This window comes from Hemitrygon akajei, chromosome 5 (genome assembly GCF_048418815.1).
Source record: "Hemitrygon akajei chromosome 5, sHemAka1.3, whole genome shotgun sequence".
NCBI classification, from domain to species: Eukaryota; Metazoa; Chordata; class Chondrichthyes; order Myliobatiformes; family Dasyatidae; genus Hemitrygon; species Hemitrygon akajei.
In genome coordinates this window covers 1,080,058-1,107,039 of record NC_133128.1, presented here as the reverse complement: position 1 = coordinate 1,107,039, position 26,982 = coordinate 1,080,058, and the positions used below count along the sequence as shown (strand labels likewise).

General features: G+C 47.4%; 1 protein-coding gene across 2 annotated transcripts; it reads left to right on the top strand.

Moving 5' to 3' along the window:
* On the top strand, window positions 1-26,804 carry LOC140727444 (serine/threonine-protein kinase SIK2-like). Of its 2 annotated transcripts, XM_073044744.1 has the most exons (12): window positions 1-304; window positions 544-660; window positions 4,853-4,916; window positions 7,556-7,717; window positions 9,103-9,227; window positions 9,303-9,426; window positions 10,672-10,889; window positions 12,387-12,539; window positions 16,899-17,481; window positions 21,867-22,009; window positions 22,135-22,208; window positions 23,399-26,804. In XM_073044744.1, the coding sequence occupies exons 1-12, from the start codon at window positions 68-70 to the stop codon at window positions 23,679-23,681; spliced, it is 2,283 nt and encodes a 760-aa protein (XP_072900845.1). In that variant the 5' UTR covers window positions 1-67; the 3' UTR covers window positions 23,682-26,804. The 2 variants fall into 2 exon arrangements, with proteins under 2 accessions (XP_072900845.1, XP_072900846.1); XM_073044745.1 differs by lacking the exon at window positions 21,867-22,009.
* Window positions 26,805-26,982: the final 178 nt, after the last annotated feature.

The window sequence follows — 26,982 nt, the reverse complement described above, 5'->3', positions numbered from 1 at the left end:
ATGACGGCAATGGTAGGGGGCTCGGGCGCGCGCGGGGATTCCGGCTCAATCAGAGCCGAGTCCGGGGATGGTGTTGGCGGAGTCGGACCAGAGCCTCGGAATAGTACTGCCCGAACCGGCCCACGGCCCGGGGATGGTGCTGCCCGAGTCGGATCAGGAGCGGGGCTCGGCCCCGGTCTCTGCCTCTACCCCCGCCCCACTACGCCGTGCACTTAGGGTTGGCTTCTACGATATCGAGGGAACGCTGGGAAAAGGCAATTTCGCAGTGGTGAAGCTGGCGCGGCATCGGGTGACCAGGAGCCGGGTGAGCAGCGGGGAACTGGCGGCTTTGAGTTATTTGAGGGGGAGAGGTCGGTGGGAGGAATAGGAGGGAGTAGATGAATAATATGAGGATATACTCCAGTGGCAGAGGGGGGAGTGAGGGGAAGGACACATGCACGGTGGTTTGGGGGGGGGGAGCAAATGGCTTGATGGCAGTGGGTTAGTGGAGGTGGGGGGAAATCCTCCCTTGCATCTTATCTGATTCTTGCCTCCTCGCTCCAGGTGGCCATCAAGATCATCGATAAGAGGCGGCTGCAGCCGCGAGAGTTGCAGAGAGTTCACCGGGAGGTGCTCATCATGAAATTCCTTAACCACCCACACATAATCAAACTCTACCAGGTACGTCCCGGGAACCTGCGGGAGGGTGGGGTGGGGTGGGGGGGTTCGAGACGTAGTTGGCACCAGTGGGGAAAGGGGCACAGCAAATGCTCTGTGTGACGTATGTTATGTGGGTGCACTGTAGTCTGGAGGAACTGTTGTTTCCTTTGTATTTGTGTTCAGTCAAATGGCAATAAATTAGGACTTGAAATGTTTACCATCCATAGACCTGGTCCTGTCTTCAATACATGGGCTCCCACCTGAGTTTGAGTTTGGTGGGGGGTTGGAGGGGGTAATGTTACAGCTATAGTTAGACACCACTTGGAGAACTGTGTTCAGTTCTGGTCACCTCACTACAGGGAGGATGTGGATATTATAAAGAGAGTGCAGAGGAGATTTATTACGGTGATGGAAGCAGATACAATAGGGTCTTTTAAGGGACTCTTAGACAGGTACACCAAGCTTAGAAAAATCGATATGTTGCCTCCCAGGTACCAGGATCATAGACTTCTTGGATCTTGTCCACAACATTTTGGAGAGGGAGGGGGAGTAGCCAGATGTGTTGTTAAATATTCGTAGCAATGACATAGGGAGGAAAAACAAAGAGGTCCTGAAAAGAGAATTTAGAAAGCTGAGAAGCAGGACCTCTCGGGTAGTAATTTATGGATTACTGTCTGTGCCACGCACCACTGAGGGTAGCAACAGGATGATTTAGCAGATTAATGCATGGCTGAGAAGCTGGTGCAGGGGGCAGGGCTTCAGGTTCTTGGATCATTGGGATCTCTTGTGGGGGTGGTATGACCTGTTCAAAAGTGACGGGTTACACCCGAACCCGAGGGGGACCAATGTTCTCCCAGGCAGGTTGGTTAGAGCTGATGGGGAGGGTTTAAACTAACTTGGCGGGAGGGTGGACACCGGAGTGAAGGGACTCAGAAAAGAATGGATGGTAAAAAACCAAAGATAGTGTGCAGTCAGACTGTCAGGAAGGACAGGCAGGTGATGGGATATAATTGCAGCCAGCAGGGTGAGTATCAGTGCATTAGGGATACAGAAACAAAAAGGGTAGCAAATACAATACTCGATGTGTTGTGTCTCAATGCACGGAGTATAGGGAGTCAGGTGGATGATCTTGTTGCAATATTACAGATTGCCAGGTATGATGTTGTGGCCATCACTGAATCATGGCTGAAGGATGGTTGTAGTTGGAAGCTGATTCTCCAAGGTTACACGTTGTAACAGAGGTAGGCAGAGGGGAGGTGTGGCTCTGCTGGTAAAACATGGCATCAAATCAGTGGATTGGAAGATGTTGAATCTTTGCGGGTTGAGTTAAGAAACTGCAAGGGTAAAAGGACCCTGATGGTAGTTATATACAGGTTTCCATTCAGTAGTTGGAATGTGGACCACAGATTACAATGGGACATAGAAAAGGTATGTCAAAAAGGGCAATGTTATGATAGTCCTGGGAGATTAAAACATGCCATTCGATTGGGAAAATCAGGTTGGTAATGGATCTCAAGAGGGCGAGCTTGTTGAATGCCTGTGAGATGGCTTTTTAGAGCAGTTTGTCGTTGAGCCTACCAGGGGATCAGCTATACAGGATAGGATATTATGTAATGAACTGGAGGTGATTGGAAAGCTTAAGGTAAAGGAACCCTTACATTAAGCTGGCATTGGAGAGGGTCCAGAGGAGGTTCAGAGCAATGAAAGAGTTATCATACAAGGAATATTTGATGTCTCCAGATCTGTACTCACTGGAATTCAGAAGGATAAGTGGGGATATCACTGAAACCTTTCCAATGTTGAAAGGTGTAGACAGAGTAGGTAGAAACGTAGAAAACCTATAGCACAATACAGGCCCTTCGGCCCACAAAGTTGTGCCGAACATGTCCCTACCTTAGAAATTACTAGGCTTACCCATAGCCCTCCATTTTAGTAAGCTCCATGTACCTATCTAAAAGCCCCTTAATAGACCCTATTGTATCCGCCTGCACCACCATAGCCGGCAGCCCATTCCACGCACTCACCACTCTCTGAGTAAAAAAACTTACCCCTGACATCTCCTCTGTACCTACTCCCCAAGCACCTTAAACTTATGTCCTCTTGTGGCAACCATTTCAGCCCTGGGAAAAAGCCTCTGACTATCCAAACGATCAAAGCCTCTCATCATCTTATATACCTCTATCAGGTCACCTCTCATCCTCCGTCACTCCAAGGAGAAAAGGCCAAGTTCACTCAACCTATTCTCATAAGGCATGCTCTCCAATCCAGGCAACATCCTTGTAAATCTCCTCTGCACAGTTTCTATGGCTTCCACATCCTTCCTATAGTGAGGCGACCAGAACTGAGCACAGTACTCCAAGTGGGGTCTGACCAGGGTCCTATATAGCTGCAACATTATCTCTCGACTCCTAAATTCAATTCCACGATTGATGAAGACCAATACACCGTATGCCTTCTTAACCACAGAGTCAACCTGCATAGCTGCTTTTAGCGTTCTATGGACTCAGACCCCAAGATCCCTCTGATCCTCCACACTGCCAAGAGTTTTACCATTAATACTATATTCTGCCATCATGTTTGACCCACCAAAATGAACCACTTCACACTTATCTGGGTTGAACTCCATCTGCCACTTCTCAGCCCAGTTTTGCATCCTATCAATGTCCTGCTGTAACCTCTGACAGCCCTCCACACTATCCACAACACCTCCAACCTTTGTGTCATCAGCAAACTGACTAACCCATCCCTCCACTTCCTCATCCAGGTCATTAATAAAAATCACGAAGAGTAAGGGTCCCAGAACAGATCCCTGAGGCACCCCACTGGTGATTGACCTCCATGCAGAATATGACTCATCAACAACCACTCTTTGCTTTCCGTGGCCAAGCCAGTTCTGGATCCGCAAAGCAATGGATCCCATGCCTTCTTACATTCTCAGTAAGCCTTGCATGGGGTACCTTATCAAAAGCCTTGCTGAAATCCATATACACTACATCTACTGCTCTTCCTTCATCAATGTGTTTAGTCACACCCTCAAAAAATTCAATCAGGCTCGTAAGGCACAACCTGTCTTTGACAAAGCCATGCTGACTATTCCTAATCATATTATACCTCTCCAAATGTTCATTAATCCTGCTCTCAGGAACTTCTCCATCAACTTACCAACCACTGCGGTAAGACTTGCTGTTCTATAATTTCCTGGGCTATCTCTGCTCACTTTCCTGAATAAAGGAACAACATCCACAACCCTCCAATCCTTTGGAACCTCTCTCATCCCCATTGATGATGCACAGATCATCGCCAGAGGCTCAGCAATCTCCTCCCTTGCCTCCCACAGTAGCCTGGGGTACATCTCATCCAGTCCCGGCGACTTATCCAACTTGATGCTTTCCAAAAGCTCCAGCACATCCTCTTTCTTAATATCTACGTGCTCAAACTTTTTAATCTGCTGTAAGTCATCACTACAATCAAGATCGTTTTCCATAATGAATACTGAAGCAAAGTATTCATTAAGTACTTCTGCTATTTCTTCTGGTTGCATACACACTTTCCCACTGTCACACTTGACAGGTCCTATTCTTTCACGACTTATCCTCTTGCTCTTCACATACTTGTAGAATGCTTTGAGGTTTTCCTTAATCTTGTCTGCCAAGGCTTTCTCATGGCCCCTTCTGGCTCTCCTAATTTCCTTCCTTAAGCTCCTTCCTGTTAGCCTTATAATCTTCTAGATCTCTAACATTACCTAGCTCTCTGAACCTTTTGTAAGCTTTTCTTAGATGTGGAAAGGATGTTTCTCATGGTGGGAGAGTCTAGGACAAGAGGGCATAGCCTCAGTATAGAGCGGCGCCCTTTCAAAAGGGATATGTGGAGAAATTTCTTTAGAGAAAGGGTGGTGAATTTGTGGAATTTGGTACCACATGCAGCTGTGGAGGCCAGGTCGTTGGGTGTATTTAAGGCAGAGATTGATCAGTCCTTGACTGGACGTGGCATGAAAGGTTATGGGGAGAAGGCCAGGAAATGTGGTTGAGGAGGAGAAAAGAAAGATCAGCCATGATTGAATAGCGGAGCAGACTCGATGGGCCAGTGAGGGTTAGTGTGTGCGCATGTGCTGAGGGTGCTTGTGTGTGTGCGCGCGCGAGCGCAAGTTTGTGAATATCGTACCGGTGTACTGGGCAGTATGTGAATGGCAGCCAGCACTGTGTCTGTGTTACAGGTGATGGAGACCCGGGACATGCTATACATAGTTACCGAGTTTGCCCAGAATGGCGAGATGTTTGGTGAGTGACTCCACTCTTGCTCACTGGTGGGGGGGTGGGGGGAGTGCTGGTGGGCAGTGAGGGGGAGAGTGGCAGTGAGTTATTGGTAGTTCTGCCCTTGTTGGGGGAGAGCATTCACACAGGGGCAGGAGACTGCCCTGTGCTCGGGGGGAGATGGCAAGGTGTGTTGGAGGGTGGAGGGTACTTCCAACTGCCTGGCACCAGTAGTAGTGGATGCCTAAGACCATGAAGTATAGGAGCAGAAGTAGGCCATTTGGCATATTAAATCTGCTCCGCCATTTCATCATGGCTGACCCTTTTTCTCTGTCAGCCTTAATGGAACAGAGAACAGTACAGCAGAGAAAAAGGCCATTTGGCTCACAATATTGTTCCAAACAAGCTAAAATGCAAATCAAAACACCCAGCCACTCATACCACTACCTACATGTGTCTATATTCTTCCATCTTCCTTGCATCCATGTGCCTATCCAAAATGTATCTTAAAAGCTTCCAAAGTATTTGCCTCCACCACCATATCAGATTGTGCATTCCAGGCACCCACGACTCTGTGAGTAAAAAAACTTACCCCTCACACCTTCTTGACCGCTGTGGAACTCCACTCATCATCAGTTGCCAGCCAGAAAAGGCTCCTTTTATAAATAAGAGAAAATCTGCAGGTGCTGGAAATCCAAGCAACACACAAAATGCTGGAAGAACTCAGCAGGCCAGGCAGACCTATGGAACAGATTACAGTTGCTGTTTTGGGCCAGGACTGCAGAAAAAAAGATGAGGCTCTCTTTATTCCCACTCTTTGCCTCCAGCTTTTTCCATTATAGTATCTTTCCTGTAATATCATGGGCTCTAAACTTGCTAAGCAGCCTCTTGTGTGGCATCTAATCAAAGGCCCTCTGAAATCCAAATACACAACATCAGCCAATTCTTCTTTGTCTATCCCGCTTGTTATTTTTTTGAAGAATTCTAACAGGGGAGAGGGCAGGAACGGGGTACTGATTGTGTATGATCAGCCATGATCACAGTGAATGGCAGTGCTGGCTAGAAGGGCCGAATGGCCTACTCCTGCACCTACTGTCTAGTGTCTATTTTCCTTTGAGGAAACCATGCTGACTTTGGCCTATTTTATCATGTGGCTCCAAGTACTTTGAGACCTCATCCTTAACAATTTACTCCAGCATCTTCCTAACCACTGAGACAGTGATTAGGAACTGGCCTATAATTTATTTTGTTCTGCTTCTCTCCCTTCTTGAAGTGAGGAGTGACATTTGCAATTTTCCAGTCTTCTGGAACCATTCCAGAATCTAGTGATTCTTGAAAAATCATTATTAATGCCTCCACAATCTCTTTTTCCACCTCTTTCAAAATCCTGGGATGTATCTATCAGATCCAAATGACTTACCTACCTTCAGACCTTTTAGTTTCCCACAAACCTTCTTCTTAGTAATGGTAACTTCACACACTTCTGTACTCTGACACTCTCAAACTTCCGGTATTCTGCTAGTGTCTTCCATAGTGAAGACTGATGCAAAATACTTATTCAGTTCATCTGCCATTTCCTGGTCCCCCATTACTACCTCTCCAGCACCGTTTTCCAGCAGTCTGATATCCACTCTCGCCTCTCTTTTACACTTTATGTATCTGAAGAAACTTTTGGTATCCTCTTCAATATTATTGGCTAGCTTATCTTTGTATCCCTTCCTTCCCTTAATGACTTTATTAGTTGCCTTCAGTTGGTTTTTAAATGTTTCCCAATCTTCTTTCTTCCCACTATGCACACTGTCAAACATACCAATCTGTAACTCTGCTACAAGTTCATCTACCTTATTGCATATAGGCCTGTCAGTTTGACGTCAGTGGTGGGTAAATTAATGGAAAGTATTCTTAGAGATGGTATATATAATTATCTGGATAGACAGGGTCCGATTAGGAATAGTCAGCATGGATTTGTACGTGGAAGGTCATGTTTGACAAATCTTATTAAATTTTTTGAAGAGGTTACGAGGAAAGTTGACGAGGGTAGAGCAGTGGATGTTGTCTATGTGGACTTCAGTAAGGCCTTTGACAAGGTTCCACACGGAAGGTTAGTTAGGAAGGTTCAATCGTTAGGTATTAATATTGAAGTAGTAAAATGGATTCAACAGTGGCTTGATGGGAGATGCCAGAGAGTAGTGGTGGATAACTGTTTGTCAGGTTGGAGGCCGGTGACTAGTGGTGTGCCTCAGGGATCTGTACTGGGTCCAATGTTGTTTGTCATATACATTAATGATCTGGATGATGGGGTGGTAAATTGGTTTAGTAAGTATGCAGATGATACTAAGGGAGGTGGCGTTGTGGATAATGAAGTAGGTTTTCAAAGCTTGCAGAGAGATTTAGGCCAGTTAGAAGAGTGGGCTGAACGATGGCAGATGGAGTTTAATGCTGATAAGTGTGAGGTGTTACATTTTGGTAGGAATAATCCAAATAGGACATACATCATAAATGGTAGGGCATTGAAGAATGCAGTAGAACAGAGTGATCTAGGAACAATGGTGCATAGTTCCCTGAAGGTGGAATCTCATGTGGATACCATTCAGAATGGGGAACATGGGGTCAGACAGTGAGGGGAGTATTTTTTTCTGGGCCCTCACTGTCACGTTTTCCCGCAGAACACCTGTCGGAATGGGGGCCACTGAGCGAGCGCGAAGCTCGAGAAAAATTTGGTCAACTGTTGTCTGCGGTGGAATACTGCCACCGACACCACATCGTTCACCGTGACCTGAAGACTGAGAACATGCTGCTTGATGCTGACATGAACATTAAACTTGCAGGTACATCCCACCTGTCTGCACATAGCCTCATCTGTCTGCACCCAGCTCTGTCCCTCTGCTGCCTGTCTGTTCCTGTCTTGTTGTCATGATGACTACCATTTGTTGTGACCCACCTGGTGTGTAACCCTGGGGGTACTGGCAGATGCTTCCTGACCCACTGAGTCAGATTAATTTATTTGTCGAGTACATTGAAGCATCCAGTGACTTGTGTCATTTGTGTCAATGACCAACATAGCCTGAGGGTGTGCTGGGGGCAGCCCGCACATGTCACCACACAATCTGGCAACAACATCACGTGCCACGATGTTAGAAACAGAGAAAACCTACAGCACAATACAGGCCCTTCGGCCCACAATGCTGTGCCGAACATGTACTTATTTTAGAAATTACCCAGGGTTACCCATAGCCGTCTATTTTTCTAAGCTCCATGTACCTATCCAGGAGTCTTGTAAAAGACCCTATCATTTCCACCTCCACCCCCGTCGCTGGCAGCTCATTCCACATATTCACCATTCTCTGCGTAAAAAAAAAACGTACCTCTGACATCTCCTCTGTACCTATTTCCACGCACCTTAAAACAGTGCCCTCTCTTGTAGTCATTTCACCTCTGGGAAAAAGCCTCTGACTATCCACACGATCAATGCCTCTCATCATCTTGTACACCTCTATCAGGTCACCTCTCATCCTCCGTTGCTCCAAGGAAAGAAGGCCAATTTCACTCAACCTGTTCTCATAAGGCATGCTCCCCAATCCAGGCCACATCCTTGTAAACCTCCTCTGCACCCTTTCTATGGCTTCTACATCCTTCCTGTAGTGAGGTGACCAGAACTGAGTACAGTACTCCAAGTGGGGTCTGACCAGGGTCCTATATAGCTGCAACATTACCTATCGGCTCCTAAATTCAATTCCACAATTGATGAAGGCCAATACACCATATGCCTTCTTAATCACAGAGTCAACTTGCGCAGCTGCTTTGAGCGTTCTATGGACATGGACCCCAAGATCCCTCTGATCCTCCACACTGCCAAGAGTTTTACCATTAATACTATATTCTGCCATCATATTTGACCTACCAAAGTGAACCGCTTCACACTTATCTGGGTTGAGTTCCATCTGCCACTTCTCAGCCCAGTTTTGCATCCTATCGATGTCCCGCTGTAAACTCTGAGAGCAGAAATCAAGCCCCTTTCTTCCCCACCTCACTCACTCACTCTCCCCCTCCCCCTCTCTCCCCCCCTCTCCCCTCCTGCTGCTGTGCTGGAGGGTTTGGGAGGCTCCGGGTTCATATGAGAACCCTGCACCCCACCACAGCCTGTGACCACCTCCCACTCACTGGCTTGATAGGACTTGTTACTGTGGTTAAAATGTCACCTTTCTGTTGGCAGACTTTGGTTTCGGGAACTTCTACAGGCATGGTGAAATGTTGTCCACCTGGTGTGGTTCGCCTCCCTATGCTGCGCCTGAGGTCTTCGAAGGCAGGGACTACGAGGGCCCCCACCTTGATGTCTGGGTAGGTAGAGCAACAACAGCCTGTTTACACCTGGTGCCTGCAGTGCAGCATCTAAAGAAACTTTTGTCCTCTCAGAGTCTAGGTGTGGTGCTGTATGTCCTCGTCTGTGGGAGCCTCCCGTTCGACGGGCCGACACTGCCAATCTTGAGGCAGAGGGTGATCGAGGGCCACTTTCGTGTCCCCTTCTTCCTTTCCAAAGGTACGTCTGCCCTCCCTTGCGGTAATGTGACCTTCAATTCCTCATTCTGGCTTCTTACCTCTCCCCTTCTGCTGGTGTCCTTCCTCTTTCCCTTTCTCCCATGTCCTCTCTCATCTCCTAGCAAATTCCTTCTTCTCCAGCCCTTACCTTTTCCACCTGTCATCTCCCAGCTTCTTACTTCATCTCTCCTCCCCACCCACCTGGCTTCACCTGTCACCATCGAACTTGTCCTCCTTCCCTCCCCCACCTTCTTATTAGAACATAGAATAGTACAGCACAGTACAGACCCTTCGGCCCACAATGTTGTGCTGACCCTTAAACCCTGCCTCCCATGTAACCCCACACCTTAAATTCCTCCATGTACCTGTCTAGTAGTCTCTTAAATTTCACTAGTGTATCTGCCTCCACCACTGACTCAGGCGGTGCATTCCACTCACCAACCACTCTGAGTAAAAAAACCTTCCTCTAATACCCCCTTGAACTTCCCACCCCTTACCTTAAACCCATGTCCTCTTGTACTGAGCAGTGGTGCCCTGGTGAAGAGGCACTGGCTGTCCACTCTATCTATTCCTCTTAATATCTTGTACACCTCTATCATGTCTCCTCTCATCCTCCTTCTCTCCAAAGAGTAAAGCCCTAGCTCCCTTAATCTCTGATCATAATGTATACTCTCTAAACCAGGCAGCATCCTGGTAAATATCCTCTGTACCCTTTCCAATGCTTCCACATCCTTCCTATAGTGAGGCGACCAGAACTGGACACAGTACTCCAAGTGTGGCCTAACCAGAGTTTTATAGAGCTGCATCATTACCCCGCAACTCTTAAACTCTATCCCTCGACTTATGAAAGCTGACACCCCGTAAGCTTTCTTAACTACCCTATCTACCTGTGAGGCAACTTTCAGGGATCTGTGGACATGTACCCCCAGATCCCTCTGCTCCTCCACACTACCAAGTATCCTGCCATTTACTTTGTACTCTGCTTTGGAGTTTGTCCTTCAAAAGTGTACCACCTCACACTTGTCCAGGTTGAACTCCATCTGCATCTATTCCTTCCCTTTCCAGACCCGATGAAGGGTCTCGGCCCGAAATGTTGGCTGTTTGCTCATTTCCATAGATAATGCCTGATCTGCTGAGTTCCTCCAGCATTTTGTGCATGTATGTGTTGCTGTGGATTTCCTTGTCATGTGATAATGTAACCAGGTGCTTGTGTGAATCCACACTGATGGGTTAATTTCTCTGACAGACTGTGAAGATTTAATCCGGAGGATGTTGACTGTGGACCCTCTGAAACGAATCACTATCCCAGAGATCAAACGCCACTGCTGGCTGACGGGGCAGGCTATCCCTCACCACCCACCCGCTCCTCCCATCCATGGTGAAACAGTGAACGTGTGCAGTTATAACTACCAGGTGCTGAGTCTGATGCAGACTCTAGGCATAGACTGGCACAAGACCATTGAGGTAATTGGCAGCTCACGGGCGTCAGCAAGCAAGTGAACATAGAACACAGAACAGGCCCTTCGCCAAACCAATTACATCTGTAATTAAATGCCAACTAAGCTAATCTCTTCTGCCTATGTACTACCCACATATTTCCATTTCCCTCACATTCATGTGCCTATCTCAATGTCTCATGCATAGTCCTCTACCACTGCTCCAGGTTGCAGACTCCAGGCACCCATCACTTTCTATGTAATAAAAATGTGCCCCTCAAACCTTCTTTGAAATTACTCCCTCTCACCATCAATGTCTGCCCTCTGATATCAGACATTTCAGACCTGAGAAAAAGATATTGTCTGCTGTTCTATCTGTGCCTCTCCTAATCTTATAAATCTCGATTAGATCTCTCCTCAGCCTCTGCCACTCCAGAGAAATGAACCCAAGTTTGTCTAGCCTTTTGATATATCACATGCCCTCTAATCCTGGCAGCATCCTGGTAAACCTCTTGTACTCTTTCTCCAAAACCTCGACATCCTTCCGATAATGGGGAGACCAAAACTGTACTCAATACTCCAGTTGGGTCTAACTAGAATTCTGTAAAGCTGCAACATTACTTCCTGACTTTTGAACTCAATGCCTCGACTAATAAAGGCAAGCCTGCCATATGCCGTCTTAAACCACCCTATCTACCTGTGTAGCCACTTTCAGGGAGCTTGAACTTAGACCCCAAGATCCCTCTGCTCATCAACACTGTTAAGTATCTTGCCCTTAATGACGTTTCGTCTCTTTACATTTGACCTACCAAAGTTCAACACTTCACATTTGGCCGAGTTAAACTCCATTTGCTATTTCTCTGCCCATATCTGCAACTGATCTAATTCCTGCTGCTTTCTTTGCCAATCTTCTACACTATCCATAACTCCACCAATCTTCATATTGTTTGCGAAGTGTAGAGTGGAAGGTTTTCCTGAAGTGCTTCAGTGTTGTGGTACTGAATGTGAACAATATCTGGGATGAGATGTTGGAGAGGTTTGGGTGCAAGGCACACCAAATTTTCGAAGAACTCAGCAGGTCAATGTGTTGAGCAGCTACTGAGTCCTGATGAAAGCTGTTGGCCTGAAACGTAGATGGTTTATTTCTCTTCATAGATGCTGTCTGACCTGCTGAGTTCCTCCAGCATTGTGTGTGTGTGTGTGTGTTTCTGTAGATTAACAGCATTTGTAGAATCACTTGTGTGTAGATTGGATGAGTTTTATTTGTCACGTGTACATTGAAATGCATCAGTAGCCAATGTTACGCTTCCAGTGCCAACAAAGCATGCTCACAACTTACTAACCTAACTTGTACATCTTTGGAGTGTGTAAGGAAACCTGAGCACCCAGAGGAAAACCATGCGGTAATGGGGAGAACATGCAAACTCCTTACAGACAGTGGCAGGTATTGCTCCTGGTCACTGACACTGTAAAGTGTTATATTTCTGTGCCACCCTGCGCTGACGTTTGGAACTTGTGCCCACAGTCCCTACAGAACAACAGCTACAACCACTTTGCTGCCATCTACTACCTCCTGCTGGAAAGGATTAAGGAGCACAGACAAACACAGGCAGGGAACCGGCTACCTTCGGCTCTGTGCCCACATCCCCAAGCACGTGGAGGACATTCCCAGACAACGGTGAGTTGGGTTTCCATGAGGTGATGTAGACTGTCTTTGACTAGGGGGCTGTAACGGGTGGGAACTGTGTACCAGCTCTTGTAGTGTCCCTTAGCACTGCCCACTGACATCTGTTCCTCAGGTTGGCAGGGAGCAGTGACTCCTTACCTGCCCATCGCACACTTCTCCCTTTCTGTGTCACAGCCTTGGGTGAGGTGTGAGCTCAGTCCACAGGCAGTGCTCCTACGCAACAGACAGGTGAATTTGGGTGTTTCCCGGAGGCTGCTCAGCACATTATGTAGGTGGTCCAACCAGCCTGTGAAGGAGCCATATTTAAGCCTGTTTTGCTAACGAGCCTGATCAGATGTTCACTGGGGAGCATTTTGTGATCAGTGAGATAACACAGTATGCCTTCTCAGATGCTGCCTGACCTGCTGAATTTCTCCAGCATTTTGAGTGTGTTGCTCTGGATTTACAACATCTGCAGAATCTCTTGTATTCAAGTTTTCATGGAGTTATGGATCCAGATGAGATTGGAGCGCGGGTGGGGGAATGTACAGTTATTGGCAGGGCCCTTAACAGCATTGAGGCACAAAGGTGTTGGCTTGGCACCCAAACCCAAAATGACAACACAATAGAGAGGGTGCTGAAGAAGTTGTAGTTTGTACTTGCCTTCATTGTTGACTATAGAGTCAGAAAGTTGGTTTGCAGCTGTAGAAACCTCTGGTTTTGCCATGTTGGGAGTAGAGTCTTACATTATGGAAACAGTCTCTTTGGCCCAACTTGTTCCTGAAAACTGTGCCCAGTGCGCCAGTACCAACCATTTGTTGGCGTATGGCCCATAGCCCTGAAAACTTCTATACACATACCTACATGGCTTTTCTATGTTGCCAATGCGCCCACCTCAACCAAAATCTCTAACAACTCATTCCAAAAACGCACCACCCTTTGCGTGTAAAAGTAGCCCCCGATGTCCCTTTTAAACCTCCCACCTCTGATCTGAAACCTAAGCCCCTTTGTTTTTAGCACCCCTTCCTTGAGAAAAAGACCATGTCCTTTCACCCTATCTATGCTCCTCGTGATCTTATATATCTCTATCATATTACCCCTCAATCTTCTGTATTCCAGGGAATAAAGTCCTAGTCTACACAACCTCTCCTTGTCACTCAGGCCCCTATGTTCATGCAGCAGCCTAACAAATCTTTATTGCACTCTGTATTTTAATAACATGTTTCCTATAGCAGGGTGACCTAAACTCTCCACAATTCTCCAAGTGAGGCATCACCAGTGTCTTGTATTACAGCACATAATTTCCCAACTCCTATACTCGGTGCCCAAACAGATAAAGGCCAGTGTGCCAAACACCACCTTTTCCACCCTGTTTAAAACCATAAGATATAGGAGCAGAAGTAGACCATTTGGCCCATCAAGTCTGCTCTGCCATTCAATCATGGGCTGATCCAATTCTTCCAGTCATCCCCACTCCCCTGACTTCTCCCCAAATCCTTTGATGCCCTGGCTAATCAAGAACCAATCCATCTCTGCCTTAAATTTGGCCTCCACAGCTGCTTGTGGCAATAAATTCCACAGATTTACCACACTCTGACTAAAGTAATTTCTCCTCATCTCTGTTCTAAGTGGACATCCTTCAATCCTGAAGTCATGCCCTTTTGTACAAAACTCCCCTACCAGAGGAAGTAACTTTGCTATAAATAATCTGTTCAGGTCTTTTAACATTTGGAATGTTTCTATGAGATTCCCCTCATTCTCCTGAACTCCAGGGAATACAGCCCAAGAGCTGCCAAATGTTCCTCATACGGTAACCCTCTCATTCTTGGATCATTCTTGTGAATCTTCTCTGAACCTTCTCCAATATCAGTATACCCTTTCTAAAATGAACCCAAAACTGCTCCAAATGTGGTCTCATGAGTGTCTTATAGAGCCTCAACATCACATCCCTGCTCTTATATTCTATACCTCTATAAATGAATGCCAACATTGCATTCGCCTTCTTCACCACTGACTCAACTTGGAGGTTAACCTTTAGGGTATCCTGCACAAGGACTCCCAAATCCCTTTGCATCTGCATTTTGAATTATCTCCCCATCTAAATAATAATCTGCCTATTTATTTCTTCCACCAAAGTGCATGACCATACACTTCCCCACATTGTATTTCATTTGCCACTTCTTTGCCCATTTCCATGAACTATCTAAGTCTCTCTGCAGGCTCTCTGTTTCCTCAGAACTACCTGCTCCTCCACCTATCTTTGTATCATCAGCATATTTAGCCACAAATCCATTAATCCCATCGTCCAAATCATTGACATACATCGTAAAAAGCAGTGGTCCCAACACCGACCCTGTGGAACTCCGCTGGTAAACGGCAGCCAGCCAGAATAGGATCCCTTTATTCCCACTCTCTGTTTTCTGGTGATCGGCCAATGCTCCATCCATGCTAGTAACTTCCCTGTAATTCCATGGGCTCTTATCTTGCTAAGCAGCCGCATGTGCGGCGCTTTGTCAAAGACCTTCTGAAAATCCAAGTACACCAGATCTAGAACATCTCCTTTGTCTACCCTGCTTGTAATTTCCTCAAAAAATTGCAGTAGGTTAGTCAGGCGGGATTTTCCTTTCAGAAAACCATGCTGGCTTTGGCCTATCTTGTCATGTGCCTCCAGGTACTCCGTAATCTCATCCCTAACAATCGATTCCAACAACTGCCCAATCACTGATGTCAGGCTAACAGGTCTATAGTTTCCTTTCTGCTGCCTCCCACCCTTCTTAAATAGCAGAGCAACATTCACAATTTTCCAGTCATCCGGTACAATGCCAGAATCTATTGATTCTTGAAAGATCATTGTTAATGCCTCCACAATCTCTCCAGCTACTTCCTTCCTTCAGAACAAGAGGGTGCATTCCATCAGGTCCAGGAGATTTACCCACCCTCAGACCATTAAGCTTCCTGAGCTACTTCTCGGTCATAATTTTCACTGCACAAACTTCACTTCCCTGACACTCTTAAATGTCCGGTATACTGCAAACATCTTCCACTGTGAAGACTGATGCAAAATACACCATTCAGTTCCTCTGCCATCTCTGTGTCTCTCATTACAATATCTCCAGTGTCATTTTCTATTGGTCCTATATCTACCTTCAACTCTCTTTTATCCTTTATATACTTAAAAAAGCTTTAGTATCTTCTTTGATATTAGTCGCCAGCTTCTTTTCATAATTCATCTTTTCCTTCCTAATGACCTTTTTAGTTTATTTCTGCAAGTTTTTAAAAGCTTTCCAATCGTCTATCTTCCCTCTAGTTTTGACATCCTTGTATGCCCTTTCTTTTGCTTTTACTTTGGCTCTGACTTCACTCGTCAGCCACGGTAGTGTCCTTCTTCCATTCAAAAATTCCTTATTTGGAATATATGTCTTGCTCATCCCTCATTTTTCGCAGAAACTCCAGCCATTGCTGCTCTGCTGTCCTTCCTGCTAGTGTCCCTTTTGCAGTCAACTTAGGCCAGTTCCCCTCTCATGCCATTGTAATTTCCTTTATTCCACTGAAATACCGACACATTGGATTTTATTTTTCTGTCTCACATTTCAAAGTGAACTCGATCATATTGTGATCACTCTTACCTAAGGGTTCCTTAAACTTAAGCTCTCTTATCACCTCTGGATCATTGCACAACACCCAGTCCAGCACAGCTGATCCCCTAGTGGGCTCAACAACAAGCTGTTCTAAAAAGCCATCCCTTAGATATTCTACAAATTCTCTCTCTTGAGGTCCAGTACTGTCCAGCTTTTCCCAATCCATTTTCATGTTAAAATCCCCAAAGATTATCATGAATTGCCTTTCTGACACGCCTTTTCTATCTCCTGCTGTAATTTGTAATCCACATCCCGGATGCTGTTTGGAGGCCTTTATACAACTGCCATTAGGGTCCTTTTACCCTTGCCATTTCTTAACTCAACCCATAGAGACTCCACACCTTCCAATCCTATGTCAACTCTTTCTAATGATTTAATATTATTTCTTATATTCAGAGCCACACCACCCCCTCTGCCTACTAACCTATCTTTCAGATACACCGTATATCCTTAGGCATTCAGTTCCCAATGGCAACCATCCTTTAGCCAAGTTTCAGAGATGGCTACAACGTCATATTTGCAAATCTGTAGCTGAATTTCAAGGTCATCCATTGTATTTTTTTTATGCTGCGTGCATTCAAATAATACCCTTTCAGTCCAGTATTTGTTGCTTTCTGTTTTAACTTTGTCCTTGTGCTCAGCACAGAAAAGGGTTTGTTCCTGTTTGCAATGACTGTATGAGGTGCTGGATTTTACTGGATGTGCATCTAACACTCTCCTACTCTTTGATCAGGCCTTGTCTGCTGCTGCAGAACACTCGGCGATGTGCAGGGATCGATCCATGTCTCCCAGAATGGATTGCACGGAGCTCAGGGATCTATCCGTGTCTCCCGGAATGGAATGCTCAGAGCTCAGGGATCAATCCGTATCTCCCGGAGTGGAATGCACGGAGCTCAGGGATCAATCCGTATCTCCCGGAGTGGAATGCACGGAGCTCAGGGATCAATCCGTATCTCCCGGAGTGGAATGCACGGAGCTCAGGGATCGATCTGTGTCTCCTGGAATGGAATGCTCGGAGTTTAGGGATCAATCCGTATCTCCCGGAATGGAATGCACGGAGCTCAGGGATCTATCCGTATCTCCCGGAATGGAATGCTCGGAGTTCAGGGATCAATCCATGTCTCTCGGAATGGAACGCTCAGAGCTCAGGGATCCATCTGCGTCTCCCACTGGAGTGGGAGTGTCCATCGCTCAGGAAAGGGGGCTGCAGCTCAAGGACAACAGCACAGGGTCAGTGATGAGAGCCCGGAGTACTGGCTGCCGGCGACACACTGTGGCTGAAGGGTTGTTCACCCCTGGACAGCAGTCCACTCCTGGTGAGTGTCAGCCACTCTTGGTGTGGGGGAGAGGTTGGGGCTGGGGCCAGTGGGGGAGGGTACGGGAGGTTGAGGGGGTGCGAAGGATGGGTAGGGGTTTTTGCCATGTGTGGAACATGTTGGGGGATGGCTAACTGTGGAGGGGCAACAGGCCTGTCACACTGTTGGGGAGAGTGACCACAGGGATGGGGATGGCAGTGATTTACCTCTGGCAGTATAGGTTCAAGTTTCAGGGTATATCCCTCATCCCCCCCCCCCCTCCACCAGTGAGGTCAGAGGTCAGTGGTGATGTTGGGGGTCAGTGATGGGTCCACGCTGACAGAACCATGCTGACCTCTCCCCTCCACTGCTTGGCCCCACCCTCCATTCAGCCGGCCTCCCACTTTCCCTTCAGCACCTTCCAGCAGGGCAGGAGATCATCAGACACCAGCCTGAACACAGGTGAGTCCCAGCTGCGGGATGGAGGGATCCGGCTGGGGTGGTCTGGAGTTTGTGATGACTCGTGCTCCCCACCAGTGTGCACGTGGGTTTGTTACTGTTTCCTCACATAGTCCAGAGACATCCTGGTTGGTAGGATAATCCCTTATTTATTATGGCCCATTACCCCATTGGCGTTTCGAGCAGCCATCCCTGGTGTGTTCAGGGCTTCCTTCGTCATGTCGGTAGCCTCCTCTCGGTTCTCACTGCTGTACGGGTGCAGCCTCAGGAGTACCGTCGCACTCAGATGTTGAAGGACTCTTCATTGCTGTTTCCATGACAGTTTTGTTTTAGCAGTCAGGGTTGTCAGCCCTGAGCTGAATCTCCGAAGCTGGAGGACCGGTAGAGTCTGGACTCTACCCTTGGATGACCCTACCAAGAGCCAAAGCATAAAGTCCTGATTCCAGCCAACATAGGTCTCCGGGTCATTGAAGCACACTAGCCTTCAAACCTTATGACAAGATTGTGGTCCTCTTGGAGGAGTAGGTGAATTGGTCATTGTAAATTGTCCCGTGACGAGGCTATGGTTCACTAGTTGGGTTGCTGGCAGCATGGTTCCAAGGGCCAGAAGGGCTGTTTCTGCACTGTGTCTCTAAATTAAAAACAATTGATGCAATTTCCCTCTAAAATGTTTTCTACCCATGTACCACTCCCCACTTCCTTGCACAGTGCACTCTAGTTTTAGACTTCTCCAACCTGGAGAACAAAACAGTGACCCTCTTATCTAAACAGGCACCCCCACACCCAGCTGCCTTCACTCCAGGGAAAAGAGGTTTTTAATATCAGTCACATTCTGTAGTCCCGGCAGCAACCCCTCTACCTTAATAACATAGAACATAGAATAGTACAGCACATTACAGGCCCTTCGGCCCACAATGTTGTGCCGACCCTCAAACTCTGTCTCCCATATAACCCCCCACCTTAAATTCCTCCATATACCTGTCTAGTAGTCTCTTAAACTTCACTAGTGTATCTGCCTCCACCACTGACTCAGGCAATGCATTCTACGCACCAACCACTCTCTGAGTGAAAAACCTTCCTCTAATACCCCCCTTGAACTTCCCTCCCCTTACCTAAAAGCCATGCCCTCTTGTACTGAGCAGTGGTGCCCGGGGGAAGAGGCGCTGGCTATCCACTCTGTCTATTCCTCTTAATATCTTGTACACCTCTATCATGTCTCCTCTCATCCTCCTTCTCTCCAAAGAGTAAAGCCCTAGCTCCCTTAATCTCTGATCATAATCCATACTCTCTAAACCAAGCAGCATCCTGGTAAATCTCCTCTGTACCCTTTCCAATGCTTCCACATCCTTCCGATACTGAGGCGACCAGAACTGGACACAGTACTCCAAGTGTGGCCTAACTAGAGTTTTATAGAGCTGCATCATTACATCGCGTCTCTTAAACTCTATCCCTCGACTTATGAAAGCTAACACCCCATAAGCTTTCCTAACTACCCTATCAACCTGTGAGGCAACTTTCAGGGATCTGTGGACATGTACCCCCAAATCCCTCTGCTCCTCCACACTACCAAGTATCCTGCCATTTACTTTGTACTCTGCCTTGGAGTTTGTCCTTCCAAAGTGTACCACCTCACACTTCTCCGGGTTGAACTCCATCTGTCACTTCTCAGCCCACTTCTGCATCCTATCAATGACTCTCTGCAATCTTTGACAATCCTCTACACTATCTACAACACCACCAAACTTTGTGTCACCTGCAAACTTGCCAACCCACCCTTCTAACCCCACATCCAGGTCGTTAATAAAAATCACGAAGAGTAGAGGTCCCAGAAAAGATCCTTGTGGGACACCACTAGTCACAACCCTCCAATCTGAATGTACTCCCTCCACCACGACCCTCTGCCTTCTGCAGGCAAGCCAATTCTGAATCCACCTGGCCAAACTTCCCTGGATCCTATGCCTTCTGACTTTCTGAATAAGCCTACCATGTGGAACCTTGTCAAATGCCTTACTAAAATCCATGTAGATCACATCCACTGCACTACCCTCATCTATATGCCTGGTCACCTCCTCAAAGAACTCTATCAGGCTTGTTAGGCACGATCTGCCCTTCACAAAGCCATGCTGACTGTCCCTGATCAGACCATGATTCTCTAAATGCCCATAGATACTATCTCTAAGAATCTTTTCCAACAGCTTTCCCACCACAGACGTAAGGCTCACTGGGCTATAATTACTTGGACTATCCCTACTACCTTTTTTGAACAAGGGGACAACATTCGCCTCCCTCCAATCCTCCGGTACCATTCCCGTGGACAACGAGGACATAAAGATCCTAGCCAGAGGTTCAGCAATCTCTTCCCTTGCCTCGTGGAGCAGCCTGGGGAATATTCTGTCAGGCCCCGGGGACTTATCCATCCAAATGTATTTTAACAACTCCAACACCTCCTCTCCCTTAATATCAACATGCTCCAGAACATCAACCTCACTCATATTGTCCTCACCGTCATCAAGTTCCCTCTCAGTGGTGAATACCGAAAAGAAGTATTCTTTGTGGACCTCGCTCACTTCCACAGCCTCCAGGCACATCTTCCCACTTTTATCTCTAATCGGTCCTACCTTCTCTCCTGTCAGCCTTTTGTTCTTCACATAATTGAAGAATGCCTTGGGGTTTTCCTTTACCCTACTCGCCAAAGCTTTCTCATGCCCCCTTCTTGCTCTTCTCAGCCCCTTCTTAAGCTCCTTTCTTGCTACCCTATATTCCTCAATAGACCCATCTGATCCTTGCTTCCTAAACCTCATGAATGCTGCCTTCTTCCACCTGACTAGATTTTCCACTTCACTTGTCACCCATGGTTCCTTCACCCTACCATTCTTTATCTTCCTCACAAGGACAAATTTATCCCTAACAAACTGCAAGAGATCCTTAAACATCGACCACATGTCCATAGTACATTTCCCTGCAAAAACATCATCCCAATTCACACCTGCAATTTCTAGTCTTATAGCCTCATAATTTGCCCTTCCCCAATTAAAAATTTTCCTGTCCTCTCTGATTCTATCCTTTTCCATGATAATGCTAAAGGTCAGGGAGTGGTGATCACTGTCCCCCAGATGCTCACCCACTGACAGACCTGTGACCTGACCTGGTTCGTTACCTAATACTAGATCTAGTATGGCATTCCCCCTAGTCGGCCTGTCAACATACTGTAACAGGAATCCATCCTGGACACACTTAACAAACTCTGCCCCATCTAAACCCTTGGAAGTGATTAAGTGCCAATCAATATTAGGGAAGTTAAAGTCACCCATGATAACAACCCTGTTATTTTTGCGCCTTTCCAAAATCTGCCTCCCAATCTGCTCCTCGGTATCTCAGCTGCTACCAGGGGGCCTATAGAATACCCCCAGTAGAGTAACATGCTTCCTATAACTCAAGATTCAAGAGTCATTTCCTGTAAACAAGTGCAAAAGAGAACAAAATAATTGTTACTCTGGATCTGATGCAGCACATAAAAAAAACACAATAAGATAAGGAACATAATAATAAGGAAAAACACAATAAATACACTTTGGGCGCATTCCCACACAATGACTTGTACAGCACAAATACGTCTCCACTCCTGACCGCTAAAGACAAGCGTACCAAACACCATCACGGGGGGCACTAGAGATGCCAGATGCTGGAGGAACTCAGCAGGTCGGGCAGCATCTGTGGAGGAAGATGGACAGTCGATGTTTCATGTTGGTAACAGGTGAAGGGTCTCACTCTGAAGTGTAGAGTATGTGCTCCCTAGACAAAGGCTGCCTGACCTGTCGACTTCCCCAGCAGTCTGTCTCACCAACGAGTCTGCGTTCAGAGAACAGGAGGGGGTATTCTGTAGGGAAGTGTCTCTTTTGGGGGGGGTCTCCCCTTCTCATGGCCTCTCTCTGCCCCCACTCCTACAGGGCCAAAGTTTCCACGTTTTCTGTGCCAACGCTTCCGGGCGAGAGCAGGCCTCAGACTGTGGCAGAGCGGGGAGCTCCCCCGGCAACTCTGCCCTCCTCCCTACCGCCTCGCCCCATGGGATCGGCCTGCACACCTGCTGCCTGTAAGTCTCGCTCATTCCTTCCCTCCGCGTTACTCTCCCTCCCCCATTAATCCGAAATCTAACATTTCCAGTTACTGTCTCCCTCCCCCATTCTTGCCCTGCTCACTCTGCTCTTTCTGCTTCAGGAGTGGAGGCTCAGCCAGACCATGGGATCCCACGAAGGGCCCCTCCAGTCACACCACGTACATTGGCAGCACCGGTGAGTCACCCCGAGGGCAGGGAGGTCACATCACTGAGGCTCAGGGTGGAGGTGTCTGCACCAGGGTGAGTGGGGTGGGGGGGTGTCAGTGATGGTTCCCACTCACATGACAGTTGGGGACGGAGATGGGTAGAAGGAGGATGAAGGGGAGGGAGGCATTGGGAGGTTTGACTGTTGAGGGGAGTGAGTGGGACTGGAGAGAGGATGAGGAGGTTTGGATTTCGAAAGGATGGAGAGAAAGGTTCAAATGTCAAGGGGACAGGGAGAGGGTAGAGGTTTGGGTGTGGAGGGCACAAAGGGAGGGAGAGGGTAGAGGTTCAGATGTCGAGGAGATGGAGGGAGACGGTAGAGGTTCAGACGTCGAGGGGATGGAGGGAAAGGGTAGAGGTTCAGATGTCGAGGGGATGGAGGGAGAGGGTAGAGGTTTGGGTGTGGAGGGCACAAAGGGAGGGAGAGAGTAGAGGTTCAGATGTCGAGGGGATGGAGGGAGAGGGTAGAGGTTTGGGTGTGGAGGGCAGAAAGGGAGGGAGAGTGTAGAGGTTCAGATGTCGAGGGGATGGAGGGAGAGTGTAGAGGTTCAGATGTCGAGGGGATGGAGAGAGACGGTAGAGGTTCAGATGTCAAGGGGACAGAGGGAAGTTTGGATGTGGAGGACACGGAAGGAGAGGTCAGAAGTTTGGATGTCGTTGGAGCGAGGGAGAGGGTAGAAGTTTGGATGTCGAGGGGACAGAGGGTGGGAGAGCACAGAGGTTCAGATGTTGAGGGTGCTGAAGGAAGGAGAGGGTGGAGTTTTGTGTGTCGAGGGTCTGGAAGGAGGGAGGGGGTGGAGTTTTGGGTGTCAAGGGTCTGGAAGGAAGGAGAGGGTGGAGTTTTGGGTGTTGAGGGTCTGGAAGGAGGGAGGGAGTAGAGTTTTGGGTGTCGAGGGGCTGAAAGGAAGCAGAGGGTGGAGTTTTAAATTTCAAGTGTCTGGAAGGAGAGGGTGGAGTTTTGGGTGTCGAGGGGCTGGTTTTCTTATATATCCAACAACACACACAAAATGCTGGTAGAACACAGCAGGCCAGGCAGCATCTATAGGGAGATACTGCCTGGCCTGCTATGTTCTACCAGCATTTTGTGTGTGTTGTTGTTTGAATTTCCAGCATCTGCAGATTTCCTCGTGTTTGTTCTTATACATCTGTTTCTTTTCGCAGGGAGCTGCAGTTGGCGTTCCTCGGAGAACAGGAAGCCCCGCCACTTGCACCCCCCTGTGCAGTTGGGGCTCCTGTATTGCAGAACGCAGTGGGGTCTGTTCTGCAGCCGGCTGCAGTCAGCCTCCCACAGGCTGTCCCATCTCCCCTCAGCTGTTCTCTGGTCGCTTTCCATGTCCCCTCACTGCTCTCTGAGCTTCTCCAACGGCAACAGAGGCTGCAAGCAGACTGTGAAATGGAGGATCTCGCCGCACCATGCCTCAGCAAGGTCGTGTTGGTGAACTAAATGTCTTCAGCTCAGTGACATCTGCCCCCAGTGATCTCCAGCATTAATACCAGCCGGTGCACAGTATTTGTGGAAGTTCTCTCACCAAAGAGCTCACTACCCTTTGCAAACTATGGATTTAAGCTTTAGGCATTGAACTCCGCTTCACCGAAGGAACTTGCAGCCTCCTGAATGTACTTGTATGGAAACCTGTTGGACAACAGGCAATGAGATGGGGTTGACGCTCAGACTCGCTAACCCACAGTCCGTGCCGATCCACAGCTCTGCTCCAGTGGGAGTCTGATCTGTGGAACCAGCTTATGGAGACAGAGTTGCTGCTAAATTCCAGGGACAGTTTGCGGAGAGGTCCTCACCTCTGACCTCTCCTTCCCTCTGCAATATGACTCAGGGAATCCAGGATTCCTTTAGTTCTCAGTCTGAAACTCCTGGAATTGCTGTTGCTGGATCGAAAAGGCAGTGGAATTGGTGGGAAACAGACCCCTGCTGCTGCTGCTGTTAACGTTTGGGTTGGATCAGTGATTCTCTCACTGAGAGACATGCAATAATCTCTTTCAATTTGTATCCAATGTTAAATGGAAATGATCGACTTTCTCAAATATAAGAGAAGGCGCTGTATTTGTATAAAATGCTCTTTGTGATTTTTAATACTGTTTCTGTTCTCAGAGGGTGGGCTGGCAGGGAAAAGCACAGAACATTCTGTCAGTGCAGAGGGACAGAACTGGTACATGGGGCAGGTGGGAAGGGTTTGGGCAGATGGAGGCAGGATGGGATGTTCAGAGAGTGGTTGCTGGTACAGATCCCACAAAGGGTCCTGGGTGTGGTCAGTGCCAATGGTTAATGAAAACCCTTCCCATCCATCAGCCATTGGTGAGTCCTATCTGTCAGACAGTGCACTGGGTTAATAAATACACCTGTATTCTTCAGTATTCTGGGATTTCTGACAGAACATGAGAAAGTACAGCTGTTTACAATATACATTAATGATTTAGATGAAGGGATTAAAAGTAACATTAGCAAATTTGCTGATGACACAAAGCTGGGTGGCAGTGTGAAATGCCAGGAAGATGCTATGAGAATGCAGGGTGACTTGGACAGGTTGGGTGAGTGGACAAACGTATGGCAGATGCAGTTTAATGTGGATAAATGTGAGGTTATCCACTTTGGTGGCAAGAACAGGAAGGCAGATTACTATCTAAATGGAGTCAAATTAGGAAAAGGAGAAGTACGACAAGATCTAGGTGTTCTTGTACATCAGTCAATGAAAGCAAGCATGCAGGTACAGCAGGCTAATGGCATGCTGGCCTTTATAACAAGAGGAATTGAGTATAGGAGTAAAGAGGTCCTTCTGCAGCTGTACAGGGCCCTGGTGAGACCCCACCTGGAGTATTGTGTGCAGTTTTGGTCTCCAAATTTGAGGAAGGACATTCTTGCTATTGAGGGAGTGCAGCGTAGGTTCACAAGGTTAATTCCCGGAATGGCGGGACTGTCATATGTTGAAAGATTGGAGCGACTGGGCTTGTATACACTGGAATTTAGAAGGATGAGAGGGGATCTGATTGAGACATATAAGATTATTAAGGGATTGGACACGCTGGAGGCAGGAAGCATGTTCCTGCTGATGGGTGAGTCCAGAACTAGAGGCCACAGTTTAAGAATAAGGGGTAGGCCATTTAGAACTGAGATGCGGAAAAACTTTTTCACCCAGAGGGTGGTGGATATGTGGAATGCTCTGCCCCAGAAGGCAGTTGTGGCCAAGTCTCTGGATGCATTCAAGAGAGAGTTAGATAGCGGGGTCAAGGGATATGGGGAGAGGACAGGAACGGGGTACTGATTGTGTATGATCAGCCATGATCACAGTGAATGGCGGTGCTGGCTAGGAGGGCCGAATGACCTACTCCTGCAACTACTGTCTATTGTCTATTGACTAATCAAAAACATACTAGCCTCAGCTTTAAATGTATCCAATGACTTGGCTTCCACAGCTGTCCATGCCAATGAATTCCACAGATTCACCATCATTTGGCTAAAGATATTCCTCCTCATCTCTGTTCTAAATGGACCTTCCTCATTCGGAAGTTGTGCCCTCTGGTTGTAGACTCAGCCACTATAGGAAATACTCTCTCCACATCTATTCTTTCTAGGCCTTTCAATATTCATCAGGCTTCAATGAAATCCCCCCGCTCATCTAAACTCAAGCAAGTACAGGCCCAGAGCCATCAAACACCCCTCATACTTTAAACTGGGAAGAGAGCAGGGAACAGTGGGGGGGTATGAAGCTGAGCAGACTGACTCAATCCTGGCAGGAACACGGGGGGGGGGGGGGGGGGTCACAGGAGTATGAATGGCAAGGCAGAAGAACGGCGACATTGCTCAGCAACAATGTCACACTCCTGTGTGCTATCAGACAGGAATGTCAATTGTATATTCTAAGGCATAGAATCATCACATGAAACAGGGATTTTTTGAAAAGAATGACATTATAGATAATGGAATAACACACACAAAATGCTGGTGGAACACAGCAGGCCAGGCAGCATCTGTAGGGAGAAGCACTGTCAGGACGAAGGGTCTCGGCCCGAAATGTCGACAGCGCTTCTCCCTATAGATGCTGCCTGGCCTGCTGTGTTCCACCAGCTTTTGTGTGTGTTGTTTGAATTTCCAGCATCTGCAGATTTCCTTGTGTTTGCTTTATAGATAATGGAGCCCATTTCAGCGGTAATGAGGTAGGACATAGTAGACCACAGGAAGGACTAGGGTAGTCGCCTTGTTGAGGATATACTACCAGCTTCCAACCAGTCAGCGTCACATAGAGGAGCAGATTTGGTCTGGATAATACAGTGTCTGTTACAACCCAAGGACAGCAAATGCAGTGTTAGCATTTATTTCAAGAGGACTAGAATTCAAGAGCAAGGATGTAATGCTGAGTATAAGGCACTGGTGAGACTGCACTTGGAGTATTGAGAGCTGGCATTGGAGAGAGTCCAGAGGAGGTTCACAAGAGTGATTCCAGGAATGAAAGGGTTAACCCTCACTTCTGTTTCATTCCCTTCACATTGCATTAATCTATGTTTTTTGCAGAATCTACACCCAGGGAGCACAGAGTAAAATGTTTATTGAAGATTTTTTTATGTATATTCTTGATAAAATCAATATTAAGAGGTGGGTGAGTGATGTTTTCCTTATGAGTGGGCTGAGGGTCCCTTGTGCCTCTGACATCACCACTTCCCGGCTCATGGCTCAGCTCTGTTCTTGACCTCTGGGCTCTGGTTCTCCTGAGTCATGGCAATGGGCTCTTCTTGCT

Coding starts and splice junctions, on each gene's coding strand:
- LOC140727444 (XM_073044744.1), top strand. CDS start 68: ATGGTGTTGGCGGAGTCGGACCAGAGCCTCGGAATAGTACTGCCCGAA. Junction 305..543: donor ATCGGGTGACCAGGAGCCGG/GTGAGCAGCGGG, acceptor TCCTCGCTCCAG/GTGGCCATCAAGATCATCGA. Junction 22,010..22,134: donor GGCCTGCACACCTGCTGCCT/GTAAGTCTCGCT, acceptor TTTCTGCTTCAG/GAGTGGAGGCTCAGCCAGAC.